Source organism: Phacochoerus africanus, chromosome 2 (genome assembly GCF_016906955.1).
Source record: "Phacochoerus africanus isolate WHEZ1 chromosome 2, ROS_Pafr_v1, whole genome shotgun sequence".
Taxonomy (NCBI): Eukaryota; Metazoa; Chordata; class Mammalia; order Artiodactyla; family Suidae; genus Phacochoerus; species Phacochoerus africanus.
In genome coordinates this window covers 244252914-244269019 of record NC_062545.1, presented here as the reverse complement: position 1 = coordinate 244269019, position 16106 = coordinate 244252914, and the positions used below count along the sequence as shown (strand labels likewise).

At 39.9% G+C, this 16106-nt stretch overlaps 1 protein-coding gene across 1 annotated transcript in view; it reads right to left on the bottom strand.

The window, feature by feature from the left end:
* The window catches only part of TMEFF1 (transmembrane protein with EGF like and two follistatin like domains 1), a 93449-nt gene that overhangs the window by 4356 nt on the left and 72987 nt on the right, over positions 1-16106 (bottom strand). Inside the window, exons 8-9 of the mRNA XM_047768047.1 lie at positions 10071-10194; positions 166-324 (exon numbers count right to left, since the gene is read on the bottom strand). Coding sequence (XP_047624003.1) covers positions 166-324; positions 10071-10194 — 283 coding nt within the window. The remainder of the gene's footprint in view (positions 1-165; positions 325-10070; positions 10195-16106) is intronic.

The following is a 16106-nucleotide window of genomic DNA, read 5'->3' as shown; positions in this document are numbered from 1 at the left end:
GAGGTCAGACCTACACGGTAACTTTAGGGAACTGATCCTAGGACTGCTTCCTAATAGACTGGTGGGCGTAAAGTCCGTATCATTTTGAGCGCTTCACGGTTCTTCTTTAATGTAACAGCCACCCACCTCTAATCGAAAGCTGGTGTTCCTCAGGCCATCACCTACCTTGTTATGCACATGACAATTGCTACTATAATGGCAATCTGTACAGCTCCAATAATTGCTGCAATAAGAACGTGAGTGAGCTTTTGCCTACTTGGCACTACATAGAGAATACTAAAGTCTGTCTTTTCACAGTGCTGTCCAGTGTAACCAGATTCACACCTGCAAACAGGGGGAAAAAAAAAAAGGATACCTATGAGAAGTACAGATTTCAACAATTCCAGGCTTTAAAATTAAAACACACGAAAGAATGATAAACAGAAATGGCAAATCAGGTACTCTCCCACCATCTGAAAGAAATAAACATTGTCATTATTGTGCCTCCTTCTACTCTTTTTGATAGGTCTACCTTACACTGTGCTTCTTTTGTCATCTTTATAGCACATTAATTTTAAAGCTGCTAAGTAGTCTTTATTACCACCATTTAAAAATAGACACATAATATTCCATTAAATGACTATAATATAGCCAACTTATTTATTCCCTGCTCTTAGACATATCAGTTGCTTTCCATTTTTCACAACTACGAATTGTGATAGATAATATGGTGAATCCACACTTTTTTCCCCCTATATTTAGTGTAATTCCTTAGGCTAGACACTCGGAAATGGGATTTACTGCATAAATGGTACAAACATTTACAGTTCTCTGAACATAACACCAAATTATATTCAAGACACTTTTCAGTGTATATAATTATTTAAGATATGGGGAGGGAGGTGAAAATAAGTTATTAATGACAGAAACAGAGCCAAGCAGTCAAGTAGGTGTTAATCTTAGAAATTGTCTGAATTCTAATTAAAAGTAAATAAAAAGGCAACAACATCAGCTGGTGATAATAATTTGACAGGGGAAAACATTCAAGATACTTAACAGAAAATCCACATTTTTTTAGTTGACAGAAGCGAAATGTGTAAATTAGCCAGCCTTCAGTTAGAACTGATTAATAAAACATCTGAAGTCTAAGGATAGGATAGAGTATTTATTAACATCCCACACTTCATTACAAAAAAGTAATTTTTAGTGAAGCACACATAGCAAGAAAGAAATCTGCGAGCAGGGGAAACAGGGGCAGCCAGGGATGACGTAAATCCACCAGTCTATCCCTGAGGTTCCAAGCACCAGCCTGAGGGTTTCACAATGGGTTCTAAGCCCCTTAGCAGAGAAAAAAAAAACAACAGTACGGTAGATACACAGATTACAGAACACAAGTGAAAGCCCAGAAAAACACCCATACATCTATGTTCAATTGATTTTTGACCAGGATGCTAAGACAATTTGATGGGAAAAGAAGAGTCTCTCCAACAATGGTGCTAATACAACTGAACATCCCTGTACAAAAAGAATGAGGTTGGACCTCTTCCTCACAATGTACATGAAAATAAACTCAACGGGTCAGAAATCTCAAAGTTAACAGCTACATCTATAAAAGTCTCGGGAGAAGAAGAAAAGTAAGTATTCATGACCTTAGATGAGGCAACAATTTCTTGATATGACATCAAAAGCATAAGCAAGAACCACAAAAACGTTAAATTGGGCTAAATCAAAATTAAATGTTTTGTACATAAGGACACTATCAAGACAGCAAAAAGATAACCCACAGGAGAAAATTTTTGCCAATTATGTGTCTGAGAAAAGACTTGTAATCTAGACTATATTAAAAAACTACTACAACTCATTAATAAAAAGACAAAAATATTACAAAATGAGCAAAAGATCTGAATAGACATTTCTCCAAACAAGACAGATAAATGACAAATAAATGTTAACATCATTAGTCACCATGGAAATGCAAATCAAAACCACAGTAAGATACTTCACACCCACTAGGATGACTAGATTCAAAAAGTCAGATTCTAGTAAGTGTTGCCAAGGATGCCTTAGGGAATGTAAATGATGAGGCCACTCTTGAAAACAGTCTGGCAGTTCCTCAAAGAGTTAAACAGAGTTAGCATTTAGCCCAGCAATTCCACTCCTAGGCATTTACCCAAGTGAAATTAAAACATATGTCCACACAAAACTTACAAGAAATTATTCAGGGCAGGATTATTCATAATAGTAAAAAAAAAAAAAAAAAAAAAGCTGGAAACAATCCAAATATCCATCAACTAACCAGTAAGTGGATTAAAAAATGTGGCACTAGCCATCCAATGAAATACCATTCACAAAAGGGAACAAAATACTGACATATGCCCCAATATTAGGCTAAGTGGAAGAAGACAAACACAAAAGATGCATATTATATGAATCCATTTAAATGAAATGTCCAGAATAGATAAATCTATAAAGACAAAATATATTAGTGGTGGCCTAGAGCTGAGGAAGATGGGGAGATTTGGGAGTAATAATTGAAGAGTACAGAGTTTCCTCTGAGGGTGACGATATGTTGCAAGATTGTGGTGACTGCACAACTCAGAGAATATATTAAAAACAATTGGATGAAGGAAAGGAGAGGAGAGTTCAGGAAGTGGGGAGGGGAGAGGAAGGGAGAAGAAAAGGAAAAGAGATAATTGACACAAAATATAGTCTCACAAAATAAAATCAAATCACCTATTCAAAAGAGTCACAATTACTGGACAAGTACATGTAAAAGAATGAGATTAGAAGAGTTTCTCACACCATACACAAAAATAAACTCAAAACAGATCAAGCCTAAATGTAAGACCTGAAACTGTAAAACTCCTAGAAGATAACACAGGCGGAACACAAATCGCAGCAATACTTTTTTGGATCAGTCTCCCAAGGCAAAAGAAATAAAAAGAAAAAATGAATTAAATGGGACCTAATTAAACTTAAAAGCTTTTGCAGAGCAAATGAAACCACTGACAAAATGAAAAGACAATCTAGTGAATGGGAAAAAATATTTGCAAACGATATGACTAACAACAGTTTAACATCCAAAATATATAAACAGCTCATATAATATCAAAAAAAAAATAAATGACCCAGAGTTCTCTGGTGGCTCAGTGGGTTAAGGATCCACACTTGTCACTGCTGTGGTGAGGGTATGATCCCTGGCCCAGGATCTTCTGCATGCCATGGGCGTGGCCAAAAAAACCCTCAGGAGTTCCCATTGTAGCTCAGTGGTAAAGAACCTAACTAATATCCATGAGGACATGGGTTCAATCCCTAGCCCCACTCAATGGGTTAAGGATCTGGCATTGCCATGAGCTGTGGTGTAGGTCACAGATGCAGCTCAGATCCCCCACCGCTGTGGCTGTGATGTATGCCAGCAGCTGTAGCTCTGATTAGACCCCTAGCCTGGGGTGTGGCCCTAAAAAGACAAAACAAAACAAAACAAAAAACCAACCCAATCAAAAAAATGGGCAGAAGAACTGAAGAAACATTTTTCCAAAGAAGACATACAGCTGGCTAACAGGCACATGAAAAGATGCTCAACATTACTATTTATCAGGAAAGTGCAAATCAAAATAACAATGAGGTATCACCTCATACCTGTCAAAATGGCTATCATCAAAAAGTCTACAAATAATATATGTTGGCGAGGATGTGGAGAAAGGAAACCTTGTGTGTACACTGTTGGTGGGAATGTAAATTGGTGCAGCCACTATAGAAATAGTATGGAGGTTCCTCAAAAAACTAAAAACAGAAGTACCATATGATCCGGCAATTCCCTTCCTGGGTATTTATCTGGAAAGAACAAAAACACTAATTCAAAAGGTGCCAATATTCAAAGGTTCTGTTTACATTGGCCAAGATATGGATGCAACCTAAGTGTCCATCAACAGATGAATGGATAAATAAGAGTGGCATATGTATGTATGTATGTACGTATGTATGTACATATACACACACACACACACACACACACACACACACACGGGAGCATTCCTCAACCACAAAAAAAAGAATGAAATTCTGCCATTTGTGGCAACATGGATGGACCCCAAGAATATTGTATGATATCACTTATTTGTGGAATCCAAAAAAAACAAATGAATGTATATAGCAAAATAGAACAGTCACAGATATAGAGAACAAACTAGTGGTACCAGTGGGGAAAAGGAAGAGAGGAGGAACAAGATGGGATATGGGGTTATGAGATACAGACTCCTGTGTATAGTACTCATAAGCAACAAGGACACATTATATAGCACAGGGAATTACAGCCACTATTTCATAACTTTTTTTTTTTGTCTTTTTGCTATTTCTTGGGCCGTTCCCGCGGCATATGGAGGTTCCCAGGCTAGGGGTCCAATTGGAGCTGTAGCCACGGGCCTACGTCAGAGCCAGAGCAAGGCGGGATCCGAGCCGTGTCTGCAACCTACACCACAGCTCACGGCAACGCGGGATCCCTAACCCACTGAGAAAGGCCAGGGACCGAACCCGCAACCTCATGGTTCCTAGTCGGATTCGTTAACCACTGCGCCATGACGGGAACTCCTATTTCATAACTTTTAATGAAATATCTACAAAAACACTGAGTCACTATGTAGTTGAAACTAACATAATATTGTAAATCAATTATACTTCAATTTTTAAAAAAATCACAGTTACTATTGTTACTAAATTTAAAGGGAACTTTATTTCATTAGTCTTCATTTAAAGAGGGTACCTTCTAATACAGAGAACATCATTCTCAACAATACAGCTGCAATAAATTCAGTAATATAATGAAGTCTCATAGGATTTTGAAAATAATGTCTTTCACAGTAGGCTAATGGCCAAAAGTCAAAGCTCAGGGAAATAAAAACAGTTCCACAGGGAACTATAACAATATCCTAGACATACAGCCCTCTGACAGTTTAGTTTAATCCAAAGATTAAAAACCAGAATATCAAAAAGAATATAGAGACCATTTATCATTCAGGTAATCCTCCCTGAACATTATTTTCTGCACCTGACTTTTAGGTTATACTCTCCAAATACCTGGAGTAGTAACTTCTAGGTTAGTACTACTTCCGCTGCCGATTAAAGGCAGATGCAGGCATTTGGCCCTCTACTGTCTGTCCATTCATCCCACACCCTCCACAGTAGTCTCATTCACTCCCATGGCCTCACGTGCTGATTCATTCACTCATCCATTTAACATGCTGACTGAGCACCCAACAGGTGCCAAGTACTGTCCTGGGCATTTGGCGACACATCAGTGAACAAAGATCTCCAGCCTGTTTACCCCCTAGCCAGGGAGGGAGGGTCAATAAACATGATAATCAAATTAAGGGAGTATGTTAGATGGTGACAGGAACTACACAAGAGAAGAGAGAGAATTAAAGGGACCTTATAAGAGCCAGCTATAGAGGACGGCAGGACTGCAACTTTAAGTGAGGTGGTCAAAGTAGGTTTATCTAAGAGGCTTGTGAGTAAGTCAGGGAGTTTGCCATATGGACAAGTGGGAGGAGAACATAACAGGCAAAGAAGAGCCAGTGCAAAGGCCCTGAGGTGGGAGCATGAGTGCACAGCATGTTCGACGAATAGAAAGCATGGTTGGGGTGGGCCAGGTGAGGGGAACCAGGGGACCAAGACAAAGAGGTAGAAGGGCCCACCTGTGCAGGGCTCCTGCACTCAGAAGATGGAGGAAACGTGGGATGGGCATTAGTGGAGGAAGGACATGGACTTTTACTTTAAAAGTCTCACTCTGGCACTGTGTTAAATACAGACTGTAGGACACAATCAGAAAGGCTACTGTGATAATGCCAGAGAGAAAAAATGGTGGCCTGGACTAGGAATAACAGTGACAATGGTGACAAGTGATCAAATTCTGGATATACTCTGAAATAGAGCTAACAGGACTCCTCACCTGACTAAACTTATGAGACAGACAGAGAGAAAGAGAAGTCAAAGATGTGTCAGAGGTGTTTTGTCTAAAGATAGGGGTTGACATCAACAGTGATGGAGAAGGTTATAGGTGGAACAGGTTTAAGGGAGGGGAGACTGATCTGGAGATCAGCTTAGGTCCTGGTGAGCTTGAGGTACCAGACATCCAGGTGAAAATGGTATGGAGACAGCAGGATCCGTGAGCCCCACATTGAGGAGAAAGGTCTGGGAGTCATCGGCATGTGTCACATAAAGCCCTGAGGCTAGATGCAAACAGTAAGAGGACTGGGACTGGACCTTGGTGGCATGCCAGCAATGACAGCTCAGGAAGGAAAAGAGGACCCAGGCAAGAAGGCTGAAAGAGATGGCCAGTGAGGCAGAAGAAAACCAAGAGAGAGTGTAACTCACCCCTGGAGCCAAGTGAAGAATGCCGACTATCACACAGGAGGTCAAATGCCACGGATCGCTCAAAGGTAATTTAAGACTAAGAACTGACTAATGAGTTTAACAAGAACAGTTTCAGTGAAGCATGGAGGTAAAATCTTATTGGGGAGGATTCATGAGACATGGGGAGTGAGAAACTGGAGACAGACTATAGACAATGGTTTGAGTTTCTCTACAAAGGAGTGGACAGAAATGGGATAGTAGCTGGTAGAAGCGAGAATGACAAATGGCTTTCATTTCAAGACAAGAGAAATAAAAATAGATTTGTTACTATATATAAATATACATAAACAAGGATATATGATATGGAGAAAACGCAGTGATGGTAAAAAGCCTGTGGACAGTTCTCTTCATACTGCCAGTTTTCTCAGGGAACTTGGGAACGAGATCACTGGCTGAGAGCGAGGATGAGAGAGGAGGCGCTGACACTCTGAAGAGGGGTCATGGAGGAAAGGGGAAGAATGAATGGACAGCAGTTGCTGAGGGACTTCCTGGCTGCACGCAGGTCCATGGAGTAAAGGTCGGAGAGCCCACCTAGCCTGGGGAGCGTAAGTATGCAGCAGGTGGGAAGCTGGAAAGAACCAGGATTATGGTTTTGTCAAGTGAGTATATGATGAAACAGGAGAGGCGCTATAAGGATTGACCATGGAATTTAAGTAGGGTAAGGAGGCAATGAGGACATGCAGGGTGAGGGACATTAAAAAGGTGAGCAATCAATAAATTAGAGGCCTACTGGAGCAGGAGAACTGCTGAGTAGGAATCAGAAGAGAAAGTCTAAAGATGGATGATTCCCAAACGTATGTCTTCAATGTGCATGGGTCATGAGTTCTAAAACCTAAGATACCTAGCAGCCTGAGCCTGCCAGACATCCACTAGAAACTACCCCATAGGCACCGAGGACCAAGCATTATTAGGCTCAATACATCAAGTCCTTCCAAAACTCCCCCTTCTCCTCTCATTCCCTTTCCCCACTCAATTCTGTCTCAGCCAGAAACCTGGAAGACTCCCTTGACTCTTCTTCCCATGACCCTCCACTAAAGCCCACATTCCCACCCTCATAGCAAACTGGTCACCAAAAACCTATGGATTCAACTACTGTATTTTCTACTGCGACTCATCAACTAACCTCAGTCCCAGTACAACTCCTTTACTTAGTTCAGGCTCTCACTCCTCACTAATATACACTCACCTAATGTTCAGGCTTCGAATCCATTTTCCACCAAACCGCCAAGGTGGCTTTCAGATTTGATCACATCTTTCTTACTTAAATCCTCGGAAGCCTTCTCACTGCCCTTAAGGACAATCTCTTGGGATGGCACAAATGTTCCTATAAGACTCGTGCCTCCTCCCACAATACCACCCCCTACTCTCTGCTTCAGGTTGAAGTGGCTTGTATTTCCGTGTAGGATAGCGTTTTTCATACTATATTTTAATTGTTCCACCAGATTATATGTTTTTTTGAAGGCTAGATCCCTGTCATATTTGTGTCAGGTACAATTTGGTAAAAAGTAGACAGTATATAAACAAATAAATTAATGGCGGGATAATGCTAAAAGATTTTAACTCAACAAAGGGTGTTCATCCTACATATTTACTGCTACTAGTGGAAGTATATGTAATACTACACCGTGGCTCTTGTGGACATGATAGATGCTTAGACAAAATAAAAAGATAAACTGATTTTGGAGTTATAAATATGCAGAAAAGAAACTCTTTAGCATTTAAGAAACACCTCTAGTCGGGAGGAGAGGGAAAAGTTGGTTGTTCTCAAATGTATTCAAAAAATAGTTACTGAGTGGCTACTGGGAGAGGTCCTATGCTAGGCACCAGGGAGAGAGTAGTTAGCAAAACAGAAGCCCCAAACCAAGGGTGCATATAATCTAATAATATCAATTGCTATTGATTAAATACATATTATGTTCCAGGCATCGTGCTAAGAACTTTGCCTATATTATCTCATTTATTTTTTATTTATTTATTTATTTATTTGCTCTTTAGAGCCACACCTGCCCCATATGGAAGTTCCCAGGCTAGAGGTCAACTCTGAGCTGCAGCTTCCAGCTGCTAGCCACAGCCACGGCCACAGCAACGCAGGATCCAAGCCGCGTCTGCAACCTACAGCACAGCTCACGGCAATGCCAGATACTTAACCCACTGTGCGAGGGGATCCAAGCCGCGTCTGCAACCTACAGCACAGCTCACGGCAATGCCAGATACTTAACCCACTGTGCGAGGCCAGGGATCAAACCCGCATCCTCATGTTTATTAGTCAAGTTCATTACAAATAAGCCACAATGAGAACTATCTCATTTAATCTTAACAACACTAAGCAACTGATCTCATTATTATTAATTATTTTACAAACAAGGAAAATGAGGCATAGAAATTATAGGTAACTTCGAAAGGGCATAGCCAAAAATTAGCCAACCTGGTATATCTGATTCCAAAGCCTTTAACTACTATACCTTCTTACTGTCAATGAGTAAAATACTAAAAAGTGACCTGGTATCACTTCATTATCAGGGCATCGCCCTCTCTCATCCCTGTTAGGTATCTTGAAAAGACGCCCATCCTAGGAAGATGACACAATCTGAACTTCTGTCAAGATGTGTTAGCCACTGTGACACAAGTATGAGGTATCCACTTATGACTTTATTCTAAAATTGGCCTACTCTCCTTTGCACAGCTATATTATTTCAATGTTGAGGAAAAGGGGTGGAGGTGGGGGTGGACAGCTCTAGCTTCTTCAAAGACAAAGAAACTTTTCAATCAGGAAGAAGCTGAAATTTACCAAAGAATTCTTAATAACCATTAAAATAGTTTATAGCTGGATTTTTTGTGTTTGTTTCATTTTTTATGTAGGAGGAGAGAAAACCCGGGGGGAGGAATCAGGAGAATGGGACTAATGGAATGGAGGAATCAAGAGAGCCCATCTCAAACAGCTTTCTTCTACTTCTTGAGAGAAAGATTCTCTGGCCAAACTGCAGGGGGCAGGAGTGAGCAGAACGAGATCACTCAATGGTCAGTGGAAACATTACCTGGACAACTAGACCAACCTGGTATGGAGGACAAGCACCAAAAAGTGTTACCAGTATAGACATGGAACAGCAAACAGTAATAAGATCATTAGGTTGAGTGCTGGCAAATGTGAGATCTAGTTTTGTCTCAGCTCTCTTTCTAACTTGCTATTGTGCTTGAACAGGTCACACAACCTCCCTGGAATCAAACAGTTGAAGATTCACACCCTTTCTGTTTTTACACTTGATATCACAGCTGGTTCTACATTCCCCTCACCTTACTTTTAGAAATCTATTTTACTATATATTTTATTTCAGTTACATGTTCTTGGTTCTTAACACATTCTTTAGCCCCTCAACCACCTGGTGATAAATTGCCTAAAAGCCAAAATAGTGTTGGTAAATGGCATAATTTTTATCTTAAAAAATACACAGCATAATATTAAAAATGTTAAGCCCATAACCTCAAAACCCTATTACAGCATCCTGTGTTTTTGTTTTTGCATATTACTTGCCCGTTTTTTCAAATGATGCTAATAATTATTTTTTACTCAACTGAAAATACTACTTTTTAGTAATATTTAGTCCACATTTTATTGCTTTCTATAGAGCAGTGACCACTTAATGGAAAAAAATTCACACCTCTGATCTGGAGGTGCTCTGACTTACCTACAAGAAGCCTTCTGAGTAGAATAAATGAATTCACATTTTCCATGGATGCAGTAACCATTGAGATTTTCAGGGCAAGGCATGTGGTTTCCAATATAAACATCTTCCCTTTGATCACTAGCATCTTAAAAGAACATAAACAAGGTCAATAAATAGTGAAATGCAAATTGAAAAATACGGACTTTCAAAGGTTCTGAGGCAATGAATAAATTCACCCCTCACTGGGTAATTTGGAAAGGAAATTTATCAGATAAGAGGCTGGATAAGAACCAAGGTCTCATTATGCCACAAACACAGCAGGTAGACTATTCAGATTCAAAGCATTTAAAAATATTTGCAAGATGTGACCACTGTAAGCTACTGCTGTTTAAAAACAATGTGCCAAAAAACAAACAAACAAAACCTAAACATCTTTGCTATGAAAATAAACGCTACTTTTAGAAGAAAGCCCACCTACATTAACAGGGAAATGGAGTCAATAGCATTGACTTTTGGAGAACTGACTTATAACCATTCACCTTGAGGCTATGAAACTGAGGCCAAAGAACACTGGAATGGCAAAAAACAAGTATGGGATTCTGAAATTTTAGGGTAAAAAGTTTATTTTGGAATGAAAACTATCGAGCATATTGATTTTTTTCCCAAATGAAAATAGTTTTGCTGTTCTTTTTATATAGGTTTTTCTTAGTCTGTGTAACTGTTAAAAACTTCAAATAATAGGGAACAAACAAAAAGAAATTTAAAATCACCCGAGATCCCTCTCTCCAGAGAACCACTGTACACATGTTAATGAACATCTGTTTGGACTTAGCGTATCGATTTCAACTGAACTGCACTGAAAACAGAAGAAAACTAAAGAGGGGAGTAATCCAACTATCAGAAATGAGAAGAGTCAGGAAGGAAAGACAGAAAAAAGGGCAGTAAAGACGAAGGCATGGGGAACCAGTCTTCACAATCAATGAAATTCATTCATTCATTCATTCATTCATTCATTCTCTCCTATACCTGTTTCCCTCTTTCTCACATATATGCACATACTCATTCACCTACTCACACAATCTGGAATGGATTTTTTTTCTTTACCCTTTTTTTTCTGGCGTTTACCTAAGACATTAATCCTCAGCTCTATGGACTCAAGAGTTTTCCAAAGTTTATAGGCCTGTCCACCTTCAGGGAAAATCCCCAGGTTTCCTGCTATTTCATACAGGTCCAGCTTACAGACTGCATTATTATCATGTGACCTTGAGCACATTACCCCCTCTAAGCCTGAGATTTCACAGCTATAATGTCAGGACCAGAATAGGTCTAAACTTCATGCGGTTTTGAGAGGATTATGTGAGATAATTTATGGATATACAAACACCACTAAATCAACCAGTGCTCCATGTGACACATCATACAACAACAGCAAAGGCTTATCTCCCCCAAACATAATTAAAAGTGTTCATTTAAGCTGAAGAACATTAATGGAAACAAGAGGGATGAAATAGGAAGCTATGTGAGTATGGGAAGGGGAAAAGCAAGGGAGAACTGGGAATCAATATACCAAATGTGAAAAAAACTAAAAAGGCAGATTTTTCCGGAGATCAAAATTTACATATGAAAAACTTTTAATGATTATTAAGCTCCAGGAGAGGATAACTACAGAAGAGAGTATTATGTCATCCCTCACAAGACCAAACTTATCCCACTTTACCTCAAATTTTATGTATTTACATTGTACTAATTTATACCTAGAACAAGAACTAAACTAGGAGAAACCGGACATGTAAATTCTCAAATTTATAGGTATCTTTACTATTTTGTAACCTTAGTCACATCATTTTGTTTTGGGGGGCTTTTTGTTTGTTTGTTTTGCTTTTTAGGGCCTCACCTGCAGCATGCATTAGTTTCTGGGCTAGGGATTGAACTGGAGCTAACGGCTGCTGGCCTACGCCACAGCCACAGTAACATGGGATCCTAGCCATGTTTGCACCTGCACCACAGCTCACAGAAACGCCGGATCCTTTAACCCACTGAGTGAGGCCAGGGATCAACCCCGCATCCTCAAGGATGCTTAGTTGGGTTCGTTACTGCTGAGCCACAATGGGAACTACCTTCTAAAGAGTTGAATGAGATCAACAGAGTCCAACAGAAGTATAATATAAGACATGTATGTTAATTTTTCTTTTCTAGTAGCCATATTTTTTAAAAGTAAAAAGAAATAGGTAAATTAATTTTAATCATATATTTATTTAATCTAATGCAGCAAACAAATATCTCAACATATAATCAACAGACAAAATTGTGAGACTTTATATTCTTTTTTCTTAATTAGGTCCTTCAAAATCTGGTGAGTTCTTCATGCTCAAAGCACATCTCAATTCCGATTGGTCATATTTCAAATACTCAGTAGTCACATGTGCCTGGTAGCCACCATATTGGACAGCACAGAATAGATGACTCACTCATTTATCATTTATGCATCACCTGTCATATGCCAGGCACTCTGTTAGGTGCTGGGACAGAAAAGCAGTTAAGATATACCCTGTCCTCAAGGGGCCTATAAGGTTTCCTGCAGCTCCCAAACTATAATTCTGCTGTGGCAAAAGAAATCAAGGCTTCCTTTAGGCTGCTATATTTCTAAGCACCCACTCCTGTGCTACAATACTCACAATATTGTCTTATAATTAGTTATGTTATTCTCTCTCTACCATGAAACTATGAGCTCCATGAGAATCTAGGTGTTTGTATCATTCATTTCCATATAACTCCTGACACCCAGAAAGTAGTACTTTTCTTGCTACAGTTTCAAACCGAAAGTGCTATTCTAACCTTCACAATCAACCATTAAGTGACCTGAGGAATACAACTATCTCCCACAGCACTTCTCCCTGCAACTTCTCAGAACATGATCTTTTCATGGTATAATATACCACGAAGTATACAATAATGGGACTATACAGACTGAGGTTTACATACCAACCTATAATAATACAATTCCTATGCTATGTATAACAAAAAGACTGTATAGGTCTAAAGAGACTAAGGCAATGTACTAACTTACCATAAGTCTTAGAACAGCAGGAAATTTAAAGAATAATGCAGAGCTGAAAGCGATCAGAGAATTCAGCTGCATTATAGCAATAAGAAAACATTAATTAAGAATGGGTTTTGAGAAATTAATAGATGAGTTATGACACCAATAGCATTTACTGAGTGAACTAATCAAAGAATGCGGTATCAGGCTCTAAAGAGAGCAAAGCCATATAAAACCTGGACACGTCTAATAAGACTCTGAAGTCTGTGTCTGTCACAGAGTCCAAATTCAGCATCCTGCTCAGTGCCAACACTACTCATTATGTTATACCTTCACACTATTTCTGTGCACAGCCATATGCTCAGCTAAGCTACAGAAGGTATAAAGAAAAAGTGTACACAGCCCTTACCCTTAAAAGCTTATAATCAGGAGTTCCCATCGTGGCTCAGGGGTTAATGAATCCGACTAGGAACCATGAGGTTGCAAGTTCGATCCCTGGCTTTGCTCAGTAGGTTAAGGATCCGGCATTGCCGTGAGCTGTGGTGTAGGTCACAGATGTGGCTCAGATCCAGCACTGCTGTGGCTGTGGCATAGGCCGGCAGCTACAGCTCCAATTGGACCCCTAGCCTGGGAACCTCCATATGTCGCGGAAGTGGCCCTAGAAAAGGCAAGAAGACAAAAAAAAGGAAAAAAAAAAGCTAGGGAATCAACACACTCATACAAAAAGCTCAACAACACAAGGGAAGGGGTCCCACATGACTGTTTACAATAAAATGCCAAAAGAAGCTTTTACAGTCTAGATGCTACGGAAGTTCAAGTTCAAAGGAAAACTCATTTTAGGGAAAATAAGCCAGAGGAGGATTCATAGAAAGGGTAGGATTCAAGTTAGGTCTCAAAGCATAGACAGGTTTAGATAGAGGAATGGCAGAAACCAAAAGGAAAGCATAATGCAACTGTTCTCACTCTCAAGAACCAAAGGTAGGAGCTCCCATCTTGGCACATCAGAAATGAATCCAACTAGGAACAATAAGATTGTGGGTTCAATCCCTGGCCTGGTTCAGTGGGTTAAGGATCCGGGGTTCCTGTGAGCTGTGGTGTAGGTCACAGACACGGATCGGGGAGTTTCCACCCTGGCTCAGTGGTTAACGAATACGACTAAGAACCATGAGGATGAGGGTTCGATCTCTGGCCTCGCTCAGTGGGTTAGGGATCTGGCATTGCCATGAGCCGTGGTGTAGATCGTAACCTCTGCTTGGACCCTGCGTTGCTGTGGCTGTGGTGTAGGTTCTCGGCCACAGCTCCGATTTGACCCCCTAGCCTGGGAACCTCCATATGCTGCAGGTTCAGCCCTAAAAAGACAAAAGACAAAGAATAAAAAATTTTTTAATTAAAAAAAAAAGAACCAGAGGTAAACGGACCTAGCAAGAGCTGTACATTCAGACTGAGGAAGGATTTAAGTCTAAATTGGAAAAATAAGCTGAAATCAGATTACAGGAAAATTTAAACCCCAGGTGAGAAAAGTTTTCTTAATCCCATGGACAACACAGACCCTGTTGCTTGATGAAAAGCAATCCAATGAAAGCCATGTTTTACACAAAAAGTTAAATGAGAAGTTCCTGTCGTGGCTCAGCGGTTAACGAACCCAACTAGTATCTGTGAGGACACAGGTTCTATCCCTGGCCTCGCTCAGTAGGTTAAGGGTCCGGGGTTGCCACGAGCTGTGGTACAGGTCGAAGATGTGGCTCAGATCCAGCACTGCTGTGGCTGTGGAGTAGGCTGGCAGATGCAGCTCAAATTTGACCCCTAGCCTGGGCATCTCCATATGCCACAGGTGTGGCCCTAAAAAGAAAAAACAGAAAGTTAAATGGGAGTGGTTACCTAGGGCTGGTTGTTAGGAGAATGGAGAGTGACTGACTAATGGGTGTGCGGTTTCTTTGGAGGGTAATGAAAATGATCTAAGATTATGATGTGACGCTAGGACAACTCTGTGAACATCCTAAAAAAAAGAAACACCCAATTGCATACCTTAAGCAGGTGAACTTAATGATATGTAAAGTATACCTCAAAAAGCTGTTAAAAAATTAACTGGAAGATCAAGGAGCAGGGGAACTTAGGAAGACCAGATAGCCAATTAGGAGGTTACTACATAATCTAATCCTTATGCAGCATTTTATTTTATTTTATTTTATTTTTATATATTAAAATATTTTATTTTATTTTATTTATAATTTTTTTATTTTCCCACTGTACAGCAAGGGGGTCAGGTTATCCTTACATGTATACATTACAATTACATTTTTTTCCCCACCCTTTGTTCTGTTGCAACATGAGTATCTAGACATAGTTCTCAATGCTACTCAGCAGGATCTCCTTGTAAATCTATTCTAAGTTCTGTCTGATAAGCCCAAGCTCCCGATCCCTCCCACTCCCTCCCTCTCCCATCAGGCAGCCACAAGTCTTTTCTCCAAGTCCATGATTTTCTTTTCTGAGGAGATGTTCATTTGTGCTGGATATTAGATTCCAGTTATAAGTGATATCATATGGTCTTTGTCTTTGTCTTTCTGGCTCATTTCACTCAGGATGAGATTCTCTAGTTCCATCCCTGTTGCTGCAAATGGCATGATGTCATTCTTTTTTATGGCTGAGTAGTATTCCATTGTGTATATATACCACCTCTTCAGAATCCAATCATCTGTCGATGGACATTTGGGTTATTTCCATGTCCTGGCTATTGTGAATAGTGCTGCAATGAACATGCAGGTGCATGTGTCTCTTTTAAGTAGAGTTTTGTCCGGATAGATGCCCAAGAGTGGGATTGCGGGGTCATATGGAAGTTCTATGTATAGATTTCTATGGTATCTCCAAATTGTTCTCCATAGTGGCTGTACCAGTTTTCATTCCCACCAACAGTGCAGGAGGGTTCCCTTTTCTCCACAGCCCCTCCAGCACTTGTTATTTGTGGATTTATTAATGATGGCCATTCTGACTGGTGTGAGGTGGTATCTCATGGTAGTTTT